A 21,322-nucleotide genomic window follows, 5' to 3' on the forward strand; every position below is an offset into this window, starting at 1 on the left:
TTAGAAGGAAAAAAGAATTATAGAATTACTGGTATTCATGTTAGGCTTTATAGATTCCTTTTATGAACAAAGAGCAATTCACTCATCTCTGGACTCTCAGTGCTCATTTGCTTTCCTGTACTGAAATGAGTGTCATGATCGCCTTTTCATTCCCAAAAATCTAGGAAGGAAAAGGACCACAGTAAGGAGGGATAATGACTTTTCTTCTTTCTCACTGGATTTATAGGTGAGGTAACTTACAAGGAACATTCATCAGTCACTGAGCATCAGCTATGTGTCAAGCACTGTGATCGGTACTGGGAACGTGACATGTGCATGAGATGTCGCCCCAGGAGGAGAGAGAGCTGTTTCTCTTGGGAAGATGCATGACACCACCTCTAATGTAGCAGCTCTGTGCTTTTGGAGGCTCCTGTCTTCATTACAGTTGTAAAGGGGCATCCTTCAGTTCCCCTCAAACTTCCTTCAATTAGATAGAAAAGAGTTAAAGAAATAGGGGAGACAGAAAAGAGTCACCCCATGAGGAGTCCAAAAGTTGATTCAAAACTCTACAAATGTAACTGGTATCTCTTACTTTAATAGAAGGAAATATTTTTATTCCAGAGAAGATTCCAGCATTGCTGCTTTGACAGTCATTTTCTCAACTAGGAAGGTAGAAGCAAATGGCACTAGTATATGATATTAATTTTCTCTTGCTGTTAAACAAACTACTGCATACTTGGCAACTTAGAATAATATATATACTTTTAATCTCACACTTTCTGTGGGTAGAGAATCTGAGTGAGGCTTAGCTGAGTCACTTAGGTTCTGGTAAGACTGTGGTCTCATCTGAGGCTTAACTGGGAAGACTCTGGTATTATTAACAGAATTCAGTTCCTTGTGGTTATAGGATTGAACCCAGGTCAGTAGGTGCCCAATATGCTACTGGAGAAGAGTGGAGAAATAACCCCAGAAAGAATGAAGAGATGGAATAAAGGTGAAAACAACTCTCAGTTGTAGATGTCACTTGTATTGGAAGTAAAGACTGATGCTGTAAAGAACAATATTGCATAGGAATCTGGAATGTTAGGTCCATGAATCAAGGTAAATTGGAAGTGGTCAAACAGGAGATGGCAAGAGTGAACATCGCCATTTTAGGAATCAGTGAACTAAGATGGACTGGAATGGGTGAATTTAACTCAGATGACCATTATACCTACTACTGTGGGCAAGAATCCCTAAGAAGAAATGGAGTAGCCCTCATAGTCAACAAGAGTCCAAAATGCAGTAATTGGGGGCAATCTCAAAAATGACAGAAACGACCTCTGTTCATTGCCAAGGCAAATCATTCAATATCACAGTAATCAAAGTCTGTGCCCCAAGCACTAATGCCGAAGAAGCTGAAGTTGAATGGTTCTATGAAGACCTACAAGACCTTCTAAAACTAACACCAAAAAAAAGATGTCCTTTTCATCATAGGTGACTAGAACGCAAAAGCAGAAAGTCAAGAGATACCTGGAGCAACAGGTAAGTTTGGCCTTGGAGTACAAAATGAAGCAGGGCAAAGGCTAATAGAGTTTTGCCAAGAGAACACACTGGTCATAGCAAACCCCCTCTTCCAACAACATAAGACATGACTCTAGATATGGACATCACCAGATGGTCAGCACCAAAATCAGATTGATAGTATTCTTTGCAGCCGAAGATGGAGAAGCTGTACACAGTCAGCAAAAACATGACCAAGAGCTGACTGTGGCTCAGATCATGAACTCCTTATTGCCAAATTCAGACTTAAATTGACGAAAGTAGGGAAAACCACTAGACTTTACAGGTATGACCTAAATCATATCCCTTAGGCTTATACAGTGGAAGTGAGAAATAGATTCAACGGATTAGGTCTGATAGACAGAGTGCCTGAAGAACTATGGATGGAGGTTCATGACACTGTACAGGAGGCAGGGGTCAAGACCCATCCCCAAGAAAAAGAAATGCAAAAGTGTCTAAGGAGGCCTTACAAATAGCAGAGAAAAGAAGAGAAGCTAAAGGCAAAGGAGAAAAGGAAAGATACACCCATCTGAATGCAGAGTTCCAAAGAATAGCAAGGAGAGATAAGAAAGCCTTCCTCAGTGATAATGCAAAGAAATAGAGGAAAACAACAGAATGGGAAAGACTAGAGATCTCTTCAAGAAAATTAGTAATACCAAGGGAACATTTCATGCAAAGATGGGCTCAATAAAGGACAGAAATGGTATAGACCTAACAGAAGCAGAAGACATTAAGAAGAGGTCGCAAGAATACACAGAACTACACAAAAAATATGTTAGTGACCCAGATAACCATGATGATGTAATCACTCACCTAGAGTTAGACATTCTAGAGTGCGAAGTCAGGTGTTCCTTAGGAAGCATCACTACGAACAAAACTAGTGGAGGTGATGGAATTCCAGCTGAGCTATTTCAAGTCCTAAAAGATGACGCTGTGAAAGTCCTAAAACATGATGCACCCAATATGCCAGTAAATTTGGAAAACTCAGCAGTGGCCACAGGATTGGAAAAGGTCAGTTTTCATGCCAATCCCAAAGAAAGGGAATGCCAAAGAATGCTCAAAATACTGCACAACAGTACTCATTTCACACACTAGCAAAGCAATGCTCAAAATTTTCCAAGTGAGGCTTCAATGGTACATGAACAAAGAACTTTCAGATGTTTAAGCTGGATTTAGAAAAGGCACAGTTACCAGAGATCAAATTTCCAACATACATTGGATCATAGAAAAAGCAAGAGTTCCACAAAAACATCGACTTTTGCTTTATTGACTATACCAAAGCCTTTGACCGTGTGGATCACAACAAACTGTGGAAAATTCTTCCAAGAGATGGGAATATCAGACCATCTGACCTGCCTCCTGAGAAATCTGTATGCAGGTCAAGAAGCAACAGTTAGAATGGGACATGGAACAATGGACTGGTTCCAAATTTAGAAAGAGTACGTCAAGGCTGTATACTGTCACCCTACTTATTTAACTTATATGCAGAGTACATCATGTGAAATGCTGCGATGAATGAAGCACAAACTAGAATAAAGATTGCCGGGAGAAATATCAATAACCTCATATATGCAATGACACCACCCTTATGGCAGACAGCGAAGAGGAATTAAAGGGCCCCTTGATGAAAGTGAAAGAGGAGAGTGAAAAAGCTGGCTTAAAACTCAATATTCAAAACACAAAAATCATGGCATCTGGTCCCATCACTTAATGGCATATAGATGGGGAAACAACAGAAACAGTGAGAGACTTTATTTTCTTGGGCCCCAAAATCACTGCAGATGGTGACTGCAGCCATGAAATTAAAAGATGCTTGCTCCTCAGAAGAAAAGCTATGAAAAGCTATGACGAACCTAGCCAGCATGTTAAAAAGTAGAGACATTACTTTGATGACAAAGGTCCATCTAGTCAAAGCTATGGTTTTTCCAGTAATCATGTATGGATGTGAGAATTGGACCATAAAGAAAGCTGAGCGCCGAAGAATGATGCTTTTGAACTGTGGTGTTGGAGAAGACTCTTGCGAGGCCCTTGGACTGCAAGGAAATCCAACCAGTCCATCCTAAAGGAGATCAGTCCTGGGTGTTCAATGGAAGAACTGATGCTGGAGCTGAAGCTCCAATACTTTGGCTACCTGATGCGAAGAACTGACTCATTTGAAAAGACCCTGTTGCTGGGAAAGGTTCAAGGCAGGAGAAGAGGACGAAAGAGGATGAGATGGTTGGATGGCATCACCGGGTCAATGGACATGAGTTTGAGCAAGCTCCAGGAGTTGTTGGTGGACAGGGAAGCCTGGTGTGCTGCAGTCCATGGGGACACAAAGAATCGGACACAACTGAGTGACTGAACTGAACTGACAAGGTTGAAGGCTTCAGTTTTCTGGTGGTTGGCCTGAGGCTACCCTCAGCTCCTTGTTGTGTGGGTTTTCCAACATAGCGGTTCATATCTTTGAAGCTAGGGATTGAGAGACTACAGCAAAGTGTGCACTGAAATCTTATGCAATGTTATCATGTATCATCTTTACTGAATTCTGCTAGTACAAGTAAACCAGAGGTCCTGTAGATACTCTACGGGAGGAAATCACACAGGGGCATGAACACCAGAAAGCAGGGATCATAGAGATGACCAAAGAATCTGCCGACCAAAGTCACACTCAGACTTTCCCCACTGCTCAGTTCAGTCACTCAGTCATGTCCGACTCTTTGTGACCCCCTGGACTGAAGCACACCAGGCTTCCCTGTTCATCACCAACTCCGGGAGCTTGCTCAGATGCAAGTCCATCGAGTCAGTGATACATTAACCTAACACACCAAATCTTTTTCTTTGTCAGTGCTTCAATATATTTTGCCTCATCTTTAATTTTTTCAAAAACTTGAGTTAATCCTGGCTTTAACTTTCCTGCCACTATTCTGAAGAGTTCTTGTTAGTTCTAGGTTGTTCGTTTGTTCAGTATTTGTATATTTGTTTAAACATCTAAGCTAAGAGCTCTGTGAGGTTTCCCTTGATTTATTTGTATATCTCTACCTTTTCTTTCGTACTGAGACTGTAAGTTATTGTGTACAGTAGAGTTTTCCTTTTAGGATTTCTTACTCCACAATCCACTGATGGTTTCTAAACATGAGAGCAAATCCATTTTATCTAAATTTAATATAAAGACAAAACTGCTTTCATGGAATCTGTGATATGTGTCCAAATATGTACAAACTTAATCACATTCTTTCCAGACACTTTCAGAAGAGCTACAATTCTAGCAGATGTTACACAAAACAGTTAAAGTGTTTCAGTATTACAACAGCTTGGCAAGCACTAGTTAATAATCTACTTTGAGGAAGTATCATTCATACAGTTTTTCTGCCTAGGCTACTGAGGTCCAATCTTAGAGGTTTACTGATGTTTCTTTCTTTTTCGTCTCTGTCGCCTTTTATGATGTACTGTTCACAGAACACAGCTTTCACAGCACACAGTACAGTCACAGCTTTCAATAGTCTTCTTCCCCTTCTATCCGATTTGTTGCTTTGAAAAAAAGGGGTGGCCATTCATGGAACTATTTTGGTTAGAAAGTCTCAGCTGATGCTGTATGGTACCCCACCTAGGTTCTACAGGTTCAAGAGAGAAGAGGTGATTCTGGGGCTCCTCAAGTTTCACCTGCCTCCAGAACATCCTCAATGTGAGCGTCAACCCAGCCTCTGTTCAGTGCCTGATACACATTTACTCAATGAATGTTTGTGGAAAGAACTATCTGACATCTATTTGCATATACAATAGATTCATGCATATGAACGGGAATTTCCGTAACAGACCCTGGAAATGAAACTAAAGGGTTCAGGAACATGTACATTTTAGGCTCCTAGAGACACAGACATCTGCCCTCCAGAAGAGCTGCACTGAGTAGCTCTACCAACACCGTGAGTGTGCTGGTTTCCGTGGGCACTCACTAACACTGCACACCGAGTGAGGGGCACTGCTAACAACAGCATTCTGGTGAGCAGAGATGGGGCCTCGTTTTAAGTTCATACCGAAGTAAATGATATTCAAACATATATATTAAATATATTCATTAAACAGATACTATCATAATGAAATATGACTATTTCATGATCACCTACCATGTGTCAGGTACTGTTTTAGGTATTACCTAAATTGTAGTGAACAAGATATCCAAGATCCCTGTTCTCAGAGGATCTCATATTTTAATGGAGGAGACAGAAAGTTAACAAGAAAATAAAAAAAATAGTCTGTTGTCCTAAGGAGAGAATAAAATAGGGGAGTGTAACAGAGCTTAGAGGGAGACGGGTAGTTAGGAAAGACCTTTCTGAGAGGCAGACGATCTGCTGAGAACTGACAATGCGATGAGCTGGACCCCTCTGTCCAGATGCCCTCTTTGTCTTGTTTAAACATACAAGACACCCTCCTCCCTCGGGCCTTTGCGATTACTGTCTGGAACACTCTCACACCAGATATCCAAATGGCTTATTTCTCCCTCACATTAGTGAAATGTCTGTCAAAGTCTTACAGAGAACTAGTTATACCCATCCATGGGCAATTTCAGTATTTCTATTTTCTATACAAAGTCAGCAAGACCTCCCTTTCCACATACAACATTGTGTAAAACCTGAGTACCCTTGAAGATACTAGTTAGACATAAATTTCTGTATTATTTCAAGCTTTATACCCATGAAAAAAACTGAGTCGAAGCTGGGTTTCCTATTCAAAATTTACTGCTGTATTAAAGAGTGAAATGTTACTTTTGAATTGTTTTCAGGGGTTTTAGCACATTGTTTTTACATGTTCTCAGTGATTTAATAATGATAAATTATATAAATCTATATCAGTAGAAATCTTTCACCACCTTCCAAGGTTTCCAGCTTCCCCTCGCCTAAAAATAGAGAGAAGAAGAGAGATCATATCACAGTAGGCTGCAAGGGCAAACTTCTTTTACATAATGACAATGAATGATGAAGATTATAATGACAATGATAATAATGATGATGTATATTGAGTACCTACCAGATATGAGCCACTTTATAAACATTAACTTTAATCAGCTAGTTACTTCATTTACATTATCTGCAATCCTCCCAACAACCTCATGATCTGATGACATCTCCATTTTCATAGGTGAAGAAATTGAGACTCAGAGAGCTTACAGAACCCCTTTTGGGACTTCTCTGAACAAATATTAGGTCTTAGAGCTGGAATTTGAATTCAAGATATGATCTCTTCAGTATACTATTCTGCCTCTATACTAGGAAAAATGAATCTACAAAGATATCATTTAGGGTGCAAACAACTAATTTCTAAGTAAAAGCTAATTTCACAATGTTATTTCATTTTATCCTGTAATGTAATAAGCTATGGTGCTCATCTTTCCATTTTATAAATGGAGCAAAAGTGAAGTTGAGGAATTTACCTAAGATCTTGTCCAAAAGTAGGCATCTCACTTCAAGTGCTATATCTACATTAACTTTAAGTTTCTTTAGCATTTGGGGGTTATTATAAAAGAAATGAGAAGCACCAAAAGTATTGTATAGTCCCCAAATCTAATCACTTTAATATAATTAGTAAACTTGGTGGGATGAGTTCAGAAGGTCACAAATTTGTGAAAAATATTATGAAGGATTTTAAGTTTTTTTCTTAGGTATATTTATTATTCCCTCCTTATGCAATATTTTTTAAATGGATCCAAAGAGAGCTTTTAACTTTTACTCTGAGGTTTCCATGGTGCTTTATTGTACTTAAGGATGCTTTAATTTTAGAAGTAACAAATGTTTGCTCTAAAAAACAAACAAACAAACAACACAGATGTTTTTAATTAAAAGAAAAAAAAGATGCTCTGTCATTCTGACCTGAGAAAATAACTATATCAATGAGTCAGGTATTCTTCTATGCATGACTGAAAATTATTAAAGCTTCTTGAATCAATGTAATCTGTTGCTTTATTCTGAATATTTGTTACATCATGAAAATTGGTCAATGATTCTAATTAAAATAAAATAAATGGACTCTAAAACATAATCTCCATAATCTAATATTTACAAGGCACTTTATATTTAAAGGTCTTCCCTGGTGGCTCAGATAGTAAAGAATTCTGCCTGCAAAGCAGGAGACCTGAGTTGGATCCCTGGGTTGGGAAGATTCCCTGGAGAAGGGAATGGCAACCCACTCTAGTATTCTTGCCTGGAGGATTCCATGGACAGAGGAGCCTGGTGGGCTACAGTCCATGGGGTTGCAAAGAGTCCGACATGACTAAGCCAGTAACACTAACACACTTTTTATATTTTAAAAAGTGCTTCCATACTAGTTCATTTAATCTTTGAAACAACCTTATGAAGACTGTATCCCCAGTTTAGAGATAGAAAGCCAAGACTCCAAGAGGTCATCATATTTTTATCTTACTTAGGATGATACTGGATATAGGGCACCCTGCTATTTTATATACTCTCAAGAGAAAAAAAAATCCACCAGTTAATTGTGATATAATGACTTAACTACACCGTTGTGAGACTCATAGGACTTAAAATTAGTAGAAGGCCTAGGTTGGGGTTCTGGCATTGTACTTTACAAGTATGTGGCTTAAGAAAATTATTTCAGTTCTCTGAGCCTTAATCTTTTCATATCTTTTAAAGTAGAACTAACAGTGACTATCTCACAGGGTTGTATGAGGACATAGGGAGGTAAAATAGTTCTTTTAAGCTGTAAAACTGATAGAATTTAAAAAATCCATATCTTTGATATTATTATTTTAAAGTATTTCATCCGTAACAGTAATATTAATAGTCTGTTGTTGAAGGAAGGAACTTCTGGATCTAAATTGAACTATTTTATCATATTAAATAATTATTAAAGTGGTAACTGCACACAACTGCTACTGCTGCTGTCTTTCCTGAGATGAGCTGTTAATACTTTGTCCTCATGTGAACTCTGGAGAACACCTATTCTATTAATCTAAAAGAACGCATTCAGTTTGAATGAGGACATTTTCAGGCCTTGAGGGGAAATATTTCTTTCTGCCATCATCTACACTTTGTTTGTCCAGTTATAGGATAGAAACATGAACTACACTTTAGACATTCTGTTATTATAGTCAGTTGTAATTGTGCCAGGAATTACAGACCTTCATTTCTTGGAAGAGAGCTAATTCCCTACACTCTACCATCTATGTCTTCTGTAATTTACGAAGTATTCCTATATTTTTTCTGCTTTTGTGTTGGAAATCATTTTAAGTTATAGTCTATTCACCATGTTAGTACTAAGGTATACAGACATTTACTTAATTAAATCCTACATACCGTGCATTCTGTTATCCCCTTGACAACTTATTCCTGCCTTGTGGGGGAAATTAGGTCTTGCTTGTCTGGTCTTCCCTGGTGGCTCAGATCATAAAGAATCTGCCTGCAATACAAGAGACTCAGGTTTGATCCCTGGGTCAGGAAGTTCCCCTGGAGAAGGGAAAGGCTACCTACTTCAGTATTCTTGTCTGGAGAATTTCATGGACAGAAGAGATTGGCTACAATCTAGCCATGCCTTTATACCTACAGCTGCTGGCAGTATATGTGATTAAACCATGTATCTGAAACACTGTCCTGGATATGATTGTCTATGAAGACAAATACCATGTGGAAGCTCTGGGGTTGATTTATTGAGTATCTGTTCATGTATACTGAATACAGGAAGCAGAGTGGAATCCTGATTTTTATGACTGACAAACTATATTATGTTTGTTTCCTATGTACCAAACAAGAATAGTTGATGGTTACTATAGATTCAAGAAGATCCCATGAAGACGGAAACGACAACCCACTCCAGTGTTCTTGCCTGGGAAATCCCATGGACAGAGGAGCCTGGCGGGCTAGAGTCCACGGGGCTGCAAAGACTTGGACACGACTTAGGGAGTAAACAACAACAACAACAACTGTGGATTTGGTATTATTAAATTATCTCAGGACTTCAATTCTCAGAAATTTATCTAACAAAAAGGGCAAATACCCAACAGTTAATTAATGTGCAGAAGGAGCAGTAGGGAAACATGAGGTAGTTTAAGATCCAAAATAATGACAGGCAACTCCTTTGGGCTTGTGGACTTTTGGTTACTTATTGACCCAATATTCAACAAATATCAAGTTTAAACATTAATACCGAATTTCAAATGTCCCAACCAACTTCTCTTTTTAAAAGCGAATATTTGTTTCTTGTTACTCCAAACCTAGCCCATGGTACTGCCATCTCCTGTGTTAATCGTGGAATAGCCAGCTAGTCTTCCTGCTTTCTTCACTCTTGGTTACTCTTACAGTCCAGTTTCAAACAACTGCCTGAGTGATTTTTATTTAAAATGTAGACCAGATAATGTTATTCCTTTCTGCGTAAAACCATTAATGGTTCTTATGATACTCAAAATAAAATCCAAACTCCTTTTATAGTGTTCAAAGTCCTATATGATCTGGCTCCTTTCTGCACCTCCACCCTTACCTCCTGGCTACTCTTCTGCTTTCTCATATATATCAGATACCCCAGGATTTTTTTTTTTTTAATTTCTCTCAAATATATCAAGATTGCTCCTACCTCAAGGCTTTTGTACTCAGTCTAAAAAGCTCTTCCCATACAGGTTTTCTGCTGGCTGGATCTCAGGTCAAATATCATCTCTTCAAAAAGAGTTGCATTACCACATACTCAGATTTCCTTACACAACTGGCTTATTATATGCCTAACAGTCATCACTATCTGGAATTGTCATGTACTTATTTGCTAACTTGTTTGTCCATCTCTGCCCTTACAGTTTATTTAAACAGTTTGAGAGCAAGAACTTTGTTTATGCTGCTACCAAAGGCCTAGGTCAGGGTCGTGCCCATTGAAGATACCCAATAAATAGCTAATGAAAGAATGAAGTAAAAAAAATCTAAGTGAATCTAAATGATTACCTTCTCTTAAGTGATCTATTTTTCTCTTACTTTCTTTTTTATTTTTGGAAATTGTACTAGGAAAAAAATTACTTATTTTTCTTGAGGCTAATAATAATTTGCCTTCTTAAAACAAAACAGAGTTAACTCAAGCATAGTTGATTTTCCAGAAATCACCCAAGATTAAACTTGATATATTTTCTTAATGGAACATTATAGCAGTAACCTACTTTCACTCTGCAACAATACAAGAGAATATGTAAGTTTACCATATTCCTTGAATGGTAAAACACCATGAATATTTACAGTGGTTATTATCTGATTCTGAATAACCAAGTCACTAGAGAATAGGTCGGCCTTAAAAAACAAGTGAAACTGTCTCTCAAATGGCATCAGAATCATGTAACCTATTTGCTATACATAAAACATTTCCCCCAATTCTAGGAGAAGAAAGATATATTAATAGTATGATTAATTTAGGTGGAAGTAAATACCATAATGCCCATTGTAAAGAGTATGGCTGATCGTCACCAAAGAAGATATATATACATACACACACACACACACACACACACATACACACATTGTTCTCCTTTGATAAATTCATGTTGGTTAATAAAAATATGTTTTGAGGGAAATAAGGAAAGCAAAGATGAGAGTTTGAGACCTAGAATAAGTAGAATGAGATGATGAAGATGTTATATCAAGTGTGAGTTTTGGATGCAAAAGAAAAATTATGAAGGCCTTTAAATATTATAGTATCACACTTCCCTTTTTTTCTCAAAAAGCCTTTTCCCATGTCTAAATAACTTATAGTTAGCATCAGAAAATAAAGACAAAAAGCAGCCATTACTGACATTCTAATTTTAAAAGTCAGAATACTGTTAATTTCAGACAGAAATACCTAAATTGTGTCAGGAGTCTTACATAAACAAATATGTGTTGTTAGATAGTCATTGCTTGGTAGGGGAAAATTCATCCTTATTTTCAATGGGTTGAGTAAAAACTATATAATTACTCAACAGTTGAACATTCATATTTCTGCTGTTATAAGAAATGCCATGATGAAAGTACTTGTATACACATTTTTATGTACATCACTCATTGTTTTCTTTGCAAAAATACCAACAGGTGGGATTATTGGGTTAAAATATATGATCATTAAAACATTTTTATTTTCAAATAGACATTTTAAAAGGTCTTAATATATACTACAAAACAGACTCCCAAAATGTTGTGCAAACTTATATTCCCATCTATAGTGGGTGAAAATATTTACTTTCAACTTCAATTGGTGGCAGGCCCAGGTGGCTCCTAAATTGAAAAGATGAAAAAAAAAAAATACCTAATATGTAAGTGACTTGAAAAAAGAAGTGTATTTTCTATGGAAATGTTCCTGCACCTTGCTTCATTTGCTCTGGCATCATTTGGGTCCTCAGGGGTGTTTGCACCTTTGCTCCATCTGCCCATATTAATCCTACTGGTCTCAGAAGCCTAAGACTCCACAGTTATGATTATAGTTTTACCTTCTGTTTTTTGGTGCAGGGAGGCATTCCTTTCATGGTTTTTATCTTTTGAACACACACAATTTTAAACATCATTTCTAAGTGTAGGAACAGGATGGGGAGGTTTTCAAATGAGACCACCCTATCATCTTGAATCTCAACAGCTACCTCTTATTTTCTTGACAGTGGACTTTTTCATAATCAAATATTTCTATGTATACATATAATACTATTCAACTGTTCGTGGGTTTCTCAAGGCAAGAATGCTGAAGTGGTTTGTCGTTTCCTTCTCCAGTGGAGCACGTTTTGTCAGAACTCTCCACCATGATCTGTCTTGGGTGGCTCTACATGGAGTGGTTCATAGCTTCATTGAGTCAGACAAAGCTGTGGTTCATGTGATCACTTTGATTAGCTTTCTGTGATTGTGGTTTTCATTCTGTCTGCCTTCTGATGGAGAAGGATAAGAGGCTTATGGAAGCTTCCTGATGGGAGAGACTGACTGTGGGGGAAACAGATCAAATTGCCAATATCCATCAGATAATCGAAAAAGCAAGAGAGTTCCAGAAAAACATCTACTTCTGCTTTATTGATTATGCCAAACCCTTTGACTGTGTGGACCACAATAAACTGTGGAAAATTCTGAAAGAGATGAGAATACCAGACCACCTGACCTGCCCCTTGACAAACCTACATGCAGGTCAGGAAGCAACAGTTAGAACTGGACATGGAACAACAGACTGGTTCCAAATAGGAAAAGGAGTACGTCAAGGCTGTATATTGTCACCCTGCTTATTTAACTTCTATGCAGAGTACATCATGAGAAACACTGGGCTGGAAGAAGCACAAGCTGGAATCAAGATTTCCGGGAGAAATATAAATAACCTCGGATATGCAGATGACACCACCCTTATGACAGAAAGTGAAGAGGAACTAAAAAGCCTCTTGATGAAAGTGAAAGAGGAGAGAGAAAAAGTTAGCTTAAAGCTTAACATTCAGAAAACTAAGATCATGGCATCTGGTCCCATCACTTCATGGCAAATAGATGGGGAAACAGTGGAAACAGTGTCAGACTTTATGTTTTTGGGCTCCAAAATCACTGCAGATGGTGATTGCAGCCATGAAATTAAAAAGGAAAGTTATGACCAACCTAGATAGTATATTAAAAAGCAGACATTACTTTGCCAACAAAGGTCCATCTAGTCAAGGCTACGGTTTTTTTCCAGTGGTCATGTATGGATGTGAGAGTTGGACTATAAAGAAAGCAGAGCACTGAAGAATTGATGCTTTTGAACAGTGTTTTTGGAGAAGACTCTTGAGAGGCCCTTGGACTGCAGGGGATCAAACCAGTCCATCCTAAAGGAAACCAGTCCTGAATATTCATTGCAAGGACTGATGCTGAAGGTGAAACCCTAATACTCTGGCCACCTGATGCAAAGAACTGACTCATTGGAAAAGACCCTGATGCTGGGAAAGATTGACGGCAGGAGGAGAAGGGGATGACAGAGAATGAGATGGTTGGATGGCATCACTGACTTGATGGACATGAGTTTGAGTAAACTCCGGGAGTTGGTGATGGACAGGGAGGTCTGGCGTGCTGCAGTCCATGGGGTCGCAAAGAGTCAGATACGACTGAGTGACTAAACTGAACTGATACATATACATATTTGTTTATAAGAACTTGAATGAATTGAATGAACGAGTGTCTCTTTATACAAGTCTTGAATGTAGAGAGCTCTTTACTCAGAATTGGTTTTTGACCTTTTCAAGAAAGTGTGGACCCTTGGGTGCTCTGACACTCAACCAAGTTGTTGTTGAAGTTTCGATCTAAGCTCAGGTTGGAGGCTGGCCCATGTGCACTTGCAGTGCAGGTATGAGGACAATGCAGCAGTCTGAGGGGAGTGGGTCATGAGCCAGGACCAGAGACAGCTGTGCAGAGCATTGTGGCCTGTGGTGTCAGGTTCCCTTTGCATTTATTTCTTTACACACATCTCTTGTGTGATCCAATGTGTGTCAGGTCTAACCGGTATCTAGGCTGCCTAACGGACCAAGCCCCACTGACCTTCTGCTTGACACGGAATCTACCTAGACCCTGAGGATTTCACCAAATGACACTGACTCACCACAATATTAGAGTAAAAAGAGTCTGTCTACGTCTAGCCAGTCTCTGTATTCATTACCCCTTCAGATTAGAATGCATTAAGGAGTGTCCTCCGGCAAGGGTTCCCTCCAGTCACCCCCAAAATTGCAACTGTTATTCAGCAGACAGAGTAACAAGATAGACCTTCATTCTTCTCTTCTATGCAGTTCTACTTGTCCTATATTGACAAGCTTTGGGGATTTGCCTGTACCTGCTTTGAAGACTCCCCCCTATTTTTCCATTCCATTTATCATTTCCATGGGAAGGAAGGTAGAAGCCTGTGCTTATGCTGTCACTTTACCAGTGAAGTCAACAACTTCTCTTTTTATAAAAGACCTCCTATTAGATACCCAGACAGATACTGCTTTAATGTGCATTTTTCTTAACTAGAACTGCTTCTTCCTGCTTTTGTTATAAAATTTTGTTAACTTAAATGTCAATCAAACAAAGATTACACTTTAAAAGATGTAGTTATTTCAAATAAAGATTACACTAAAGCATCACAAGACCGACCATGTAAATATTGATGGAGAGCAATGTAGAGACCTCCAGGGGTTCCAGTACTTATTGGAAATGTTTATTACGTCTACATGCTGTCTCACTGAAGGTGAAGAGAACTGAGCCGATCTAAGCTTCCTTATGGTTAGCAACAAACAACTGAAAGATAAGACGCCAGTTCAGACACGTAACCGCAGTTTCCTGTGATGATTACATTCTAACTCAAAATCAATAATAACATTAAATGTTATATATTAAGAAAAGCTCTCATCTATCACATTTTCAAATGTATCCAAGTTGAATGAAGCTTTAGAAAATTACTTAATAATTACCATAGAGAAAAAGTATTAATTATTTAAATTAATTACTTTAAATAATAATGTGGTACCAGTGACAGTAACACCCATTTATGGAACATCTTATACTATCAGGTTCTTGACATGTATCTTGTGTAATTCTTCGATCCTGCCCCTTGAGACATTATGGTGTCTGCCTTTCACAGGAGGAAACAGGCCAGAGCTTACTTAACTTGCCTACTAGGCTGGCTGACAGACTGAGAGGCTCTCTGAGGCACCCTGAGGAGACACCGCGATTCTGAGGTACACTGTTTACAGGGATTCCAAGTGCTACTGAACTCCTGGCTGCCTCTGTGAGTCACAGACTTCTCCACTGCTAGAGGTATTTTTTGGACAGGTGGATGGCCATGTTTGCAATGCTCTAGAGAGCATTTGTGTTCCCTGTAATTCTACATGAGGGGTTCTTAAGTTGGGATTCATAAACACATTCATAATGGATGAAAAAATGTGTTCAATTGCACATTTCTGGGAAGAGGACTTTCATCAAATTTCAGTGGAGTACAAGATCCAAAAATGGTTTGGAACTGTCCTCTAGACATTCCTTAGAGACTGCCTTTTAAATTATAAGACCTAAGAAATCTTAATTTAATTTCTAAGGAAATTCCATAGTATAACGTCCTGGAGTGTACTTAAATTAACAAGAAAGTGGACAGAATTACCCAAATGAAAATTTCAAACTGTAATTTGAAATAATCAGATAGCTAGGACAAAGGAAATGAAGTGGAGAAGCTGAATTATCTACCTCCTGATAGTGATTTTCTCCTTTGCATTACAGATAGAAAAAGCTACTGCTTAAAGAGAAAGAAAAATGAGCTGGGTTTATCTGAATTATCACACTTAAAAGATAAGCCATTAAAAAAAAAAGATAAGTCATATATAATTACAAAAGTGCTGGGACATATGCAAACATTAGCAACTGTGTTTCTAAATAAGAAGACAACATAGAAACTATTTATTAGTTTTAAACAGCAGAGTAGGTATAATCTTATTAACAGATAAAAAGTGTAGATGTAATTCTTTCCTTTTCTTCTAAAGAAGTTCTGCTGAACTTCAAAAAATTTCTTTGAATAATCATGTTTGACAAATACAAAGGTTAATGGCAGCAAGGTAATTAAAATGAATAACTGCAATGTCCACAGGGCTATGTCTGTGAAGGTGTTTTTCTCTGCTGTTGCCACCCTCACTTAAAAAGGTCTGACATAAAATTCTGATCTTACACATAATACATTAGTAGTGGTTATTTTCATCCCCTCTAGAAACACAGAATTTCTTTACATAAAGAGCTTTTACAGGGTTTCTAAAATATATCTAATTTAAAGAAATGTAATAGGTTATACAAAATTATAAAAAAATGCTCACTGCAAGAATTTAGCAGATACTCTTAGAAGCATGGATTCCAATCCTCTATAGCATTGTTTTAAAGTCAAATGTTACTTTAAAGGAAGAGTCTTGAATACTACCTATTTACTAAATCAAGTCATCTACTACCCAGGACTTTAAGTCCTGGGTAGTAGATGACTTACTACTTTAATATTCGATTTACTTACTATTTTAATACTTGATTAAAACAGACTTCTATTTTGTAAATTTTTGTAATTCTTTAGTATATTAACATAGACTTTTGCTACGTGTGTGTGTGTGTGTGTGTGTGTGTGTGTGTCTGTATCTGGTCCCTAGCATAGAGATTATGAGTACAAACTAGAGGAATAGTAGAATGTAAAAGGCCAGTACAAAGACAACTGGTGGACAGACTGACATCAAGGAAAGAGACAGAAAACAAACAATAAAAAGGAAGTTCAAATATATGTTGGGGAAAAAAGTGCCTGGAGATAGGAAGAGGGAAGGATGGAAATGCCCAATCATTGAAGCTTTCCCCAAGGATCTCCCTGTCAGCGGGGAGGTCACTGAGAGCATTGGAGGTGTCCAGTGACAGAACATGCAGTTCCTTGAGAGAGTGTTCCTCAGCTCTGAAGAGCAGGGAACTGGTTCAGCTCTTCTACAGCCCTTTAATTAATTACCCTGCTGACTGCCCCAAGGTTTGTTCCCAATTTTCTCTGGTTGTGATCCGGGGGGTTTCACAGTTATATTTAATGTTTCGGCAACCTTGTCATTCATCTTTATTGTGTTCTAGGGTCTTCTGCTCAGTTGGGCCTTACCTTCAATCTCATTCCATCTGTTTTATACTATTAAAAAATTCCTCAAGGTTGATGCCACCCTTCCAGGTCTCCAGTGCTATTGTGGATTTATTTTTAGAATTTATTATACCATTTCAAAGAGACTTTAGATGGAAGTAGAGGTAAAAAAAAAGTCTTAATCAGCTATCTTCTGTTGGAAGTCATTTTAAGCATTTAAAACAAAACAAATATTCTCCTCCTACAACTGGCTGCATTAAACCTTTTAAGGTTTTTATTGATAAGCTATCAATTTCATCATAGACAAACCAATACATTTCACAAGAGCAAATGATCAAATGTGAAATTTTCTTCTTTTGTTTTGCTAAATAAGTGATTATTAAAAGAGTGAAAACGTATAGAAAACTTACAATCCATATCAAGTATGGCACGGACAGATTTAACAAGTTCCTTAGACTCAAGTGCCAGTGTTGCCGGGATGTTGTGTCCATTCTTTCCCAATGGCGTGAGGGACGTCTGGGAAGCTAACAGAGCTCTTCTTTCACTAGGAGGGCAAGAAAATAAAGCTGAACTTATTACATAATGAAGAATATCTATCTTTGCTAAATCTGAATTCTTATTAGTTATAAAATTGTACAAAATTTCTGATTTCTGACAACACTGTATTCTTATAGTCATAAACTGAAATGATGCTCACAAAATAATACTTATTTTCAATTCTTTAATACATAATAAATAAAAATATTTAAAATATTAGGTTGACTTTATGTGTAAGGAAAAGGAATAGAAGGACAGCTCCTCCTAAATCATTGTTTGGATTACATGATGTAGCCTTTTATTTAGTCTTACAGGCATTTAAATTAAACACTTAAACATAAATTCATTAAATAGACATTTACTACTATTTCTAGTAGTATTAAATATAAATTCTACCACTAAATTTGCTCCTGAAATTATCTCTTAAATTATCTCTTCCATTTGCTGTCCCTAAATCTAAAACAGCCTAGAGCGTTTATACCACTTTTAAAAAATGCAAATTTCACCTGAAATGCATGCATTCTGATATAATTAAAATGCAAGGTTTTACTTTTACCATTATGTTTAAACTTTTACTTGAAAAGAGACAATTTTAAACTGACGACAAAGGCATCATTACTTATAATCCATCTTCCTAGACAAGACAGTATTAATTCACAAGGAAAAAATAAAGCATTAACTTTCAAATTCAAATACAGAGCCTTTCTGTGTAGAATACCAAGGCCAATATCCACTACAGAAGATACAGTGTATTAAAAAGACTGAGCCAAATTTTACTCCTGTTTAACTTTTCAAGCTGTGGTAAAAGCTGCTTAAGGGTTTTTTTTTTTTTTTTTTAATTGATATAAAGTTGATTTACAATATTGAATAACTTCCAGGTATAAAGCAAAGTGATTCAGTTATATATATATTAACGTTGCTTTTTAAAGTTACCTTTGTTCCATGAATCTGCAAGAGCAGACTGGCTTTTAAAAGGTCATTTTTAATACCAAAACTTTTGAATTATTATTCAAGGCCACAATGAAACCTTGGGTGGTAGAAGTCGGGGTCATGTCTAAACCATAAGAGGAGAATCTAATTGCTGAGTATTTTAACATCTTTACTGAAAATAATCATCATGGAATACACATAATTATCTTACATCATAAGCAGTATGTTGCTATTGTTGTTGTTTAGTCACTAAGTTGTGTCCAACTCTTTTGTGACCCCATGGACCGTAGCCTACCAGGCTCCTCTGTCCTCAGGATTCCTCAGGCAAGAATACTGGAGTGGGTTGCTATTTCCTTCACCAGGGTATCTTCCTGACCCAGGGATCGAACTTGAGCCTTCTGCATTGGCAGGAGGATTCTTTAAAGCTGAGCCACCAGGGAAGCCCCATAAGCAGCACCAGAAGCAGTGAAATCTAATGTTTTCATCGTTATCTCTGCTGCTGGAAGTCCCAAAAGCAGCACAGACAACAATAAAACATCAGATTTCACTTGAAGAAATATTACAGTAAAATCAGTTAAAAGGTATACCACCATAGGTGTTTTTCTAAATTCAAAAATGCTATGTGGAAACCTAAAATACAATGAATCCTCTTTGTTTACTGAACTGCTACTTTCACAGTAAAGGGTAGAGTTTTCCTGTGTTTCTTCAAGCACATGTTGCTAGAAGTAGAAGTATATTGCTAGTAGCATCCTTGATAAAAGGCAAAAATTTCTTTGACTATCTCCAGGCTATAACAGATTTTAGCATTTTAGCCACAAGTATCAGATGAAAGCACTTGAATTTTCTTACCTTAAATTTGACAAAGGTGCAGAATTATCAGAAAATACATCTTGAATAGCCTAGAGACAAACAAAACAGTAAAGGCAATATGTAACTTTGATAGCTTTTTAAAATGTTTTTTCTTGTTTAAATAATATTTATAACCCTTCCACCTATATTATTAGAAAGATATTTTTGTTATATATAGAAAAATCAGTTACATTAACATACAATTCTCAGAATTATAATACATAGACATATTTCTGTAAGGATATTTATCAACTAATGTTTATTTAGTATCAAAAGTTTTAAGAAAGTTTTCATTAAAACATATATTAAGGATCATATAACTCTATCTCAATCATTTCTCTTAATCTGTATGTTAGTTAGTCTTTTCATTATCTAAGCAATTTAAAATCTTGAGAGTCCCCTGGACTGCAAGGAGATCAAACCAGTCGATTCAAAAGGAAATCAGTCCTGAATATTCATTAGAAGGACTGATGCTGAAGTTGAAACTCCAGTACTTTGGCCACCTGATGCGAAGAACTGACTCACTGGGAAAGACCCTGAGGCTGGGAAAGACTGAAGGCAGGAGGAGAAGGGGACGACAGAGGATGAGATGATTGTATGACATCACCGACTCGATGGACATGAGTTTGAGTAAGCTCCAGAAGTTGGTTATGGACAGGGAGGCCTGGTGTGCAGCTGTCCATGGGGTCACAAAGAGTCGGACACGACTAAGGGACTGAAGTGAACTGAAGTCAGCATTGCTGTTTTGAGCCCAGGGAAGATTTCACTAGCCACAAACACCATGACATTTATCTATATGTCAGTGGTCTACACATTTCTTAAAAATGGACATAAAGTGATGTAACAGGAAAATTTACCTCTACAAAATGGAGAAGCTTTTCAGTGGATGCCTCGAAAGTTTTCCGAGCCATTTCTGATTTTCGCAATTGGCAGTCCAGTACTGTGATCCTCTTTCTTAACTCCTGAACACTTTCCTGGACAGAAATATCAAAAGGAATTCTCTCTTATTGTATATATCTTTTGATCTGGAGGGGCACTTAACTAATTGCAATATTTTTAAAAGTTAAACTTCACAGGGATACTGCAAATTTTATAATATAAGCTACATATAACTTTACTGACAAAGCTTAACATTGTACCAGCTGTCAGGGTTCCAATTCAGTTTCTTTAGAGCAAGCAATGAAGCAAATTTGAAGTTGAAGGGAACTACATTGATAAATGGCACACGAAGAAATCGATTATATATTACTCCTTCCACACAGGAGGGAGTAACTATTACTTTATTAGTCTTTTCACAATAAGAAAATATTAATAATAAAGCAGGAAAAGCATATGAATCAATTGCTTTCAGATTTTGGACAACAGGCAGTGAAAGACCAGGATTCTGGAAAGACTAAAAACACGAAAGTTAAGCTCCATGACTGGCCTTTTGTCTTAAGGCTGCAAAACATGGCATAGGGAAAGAGTCTAAAAAGAAGACAGGGTTTCACTGAGCTGAGGAAACAAAAATTGAAATTTAGAGTTGGCTAAACCTGTGGAACATAGTAGAAGAGAAGAGGAAGCTACAGAAAATAAAAGCTGCGAAACTACCTAAGCATCTCTCGGTCTTTAGCAGGATTCTAAGCTATGCATGTGCATAGCCAGGCATCAAAAGGCTGGCCCACTACGGTGGAACGTAAGCTAAACAGAGGTTATGAAGTTTACACTTGGCTGTAAGTCATTGGTGTTTGACCAATTAGAGAAGAGAAACTTAACTGAACACCCTGGGTCCTCAATTGAGACCACAGTAAGACCACACCTTAGGAATAGAGCTATGCTAACCCTAAAGTGGCTTTCCAAGTAGGGCTAGGGGTAAGGAATCTGCCTGCCAATACAAGAGATGCAAGAGACGCAGGTTTGATCCTTGGGTTGGAAGATCCCCTGGAGTAGGGAATGGCAACCCACTCCAGTATTCTTGCCTGGAAAA

The 21,322-nt window shown here is 37.6% G+C and overlaps 1 protein-coding gene across 6 annotated transcripts in view; it reads right to left on the bottom strand.

Annotated features, from left to right (window-relative positions):
* The window catches only part of STXBP4 (syntaxin binding protein 4), a 92,068-nt gene that overhangs the window by 52,438 nt on the left and 18,308 nt on the right, over positions 1 to 21,322 (bottom strand). For all 6 annotated transcript variants that reach the window (XM_043483703.1, XM_043483680.1, XM_043483670.1 and 3 more), the window contains exons 3-5: positions 20,214 to 20,330; positions 19,357 to 19,406; positions 17,451 to 17,584 (exon numbers count right to left, since the gene is read on the bottom strand). In XM_043483703.1, the coding sequence (XP_043339638.1) occupies positions 17,451 to 17,584; positions 19,357 to 19,406; positions 20,214 to 20,330 (301 nt within the window). The remainder of the gene's footprint in view (positions 1 to 17,450; positions 17,585 to 19,356; positions 19,407 to 20,213; positions 20,331 to 21,322) is intronic.

This window comes from Cervus canadensis, chromosome 1 (assembly GCF_019320065.1).
Source record: "Cervus canadensis isolate Bull #8, Minnesota chromosome 1, ASM1932006v1, whole genome shotgun sequence".
NCBI classification, from domain to species: Eukaryota; Metazoa; Chordata; class Mammalia; order Artiodactyla; family Cervidae; genus Cervus; species Cervus canadensis.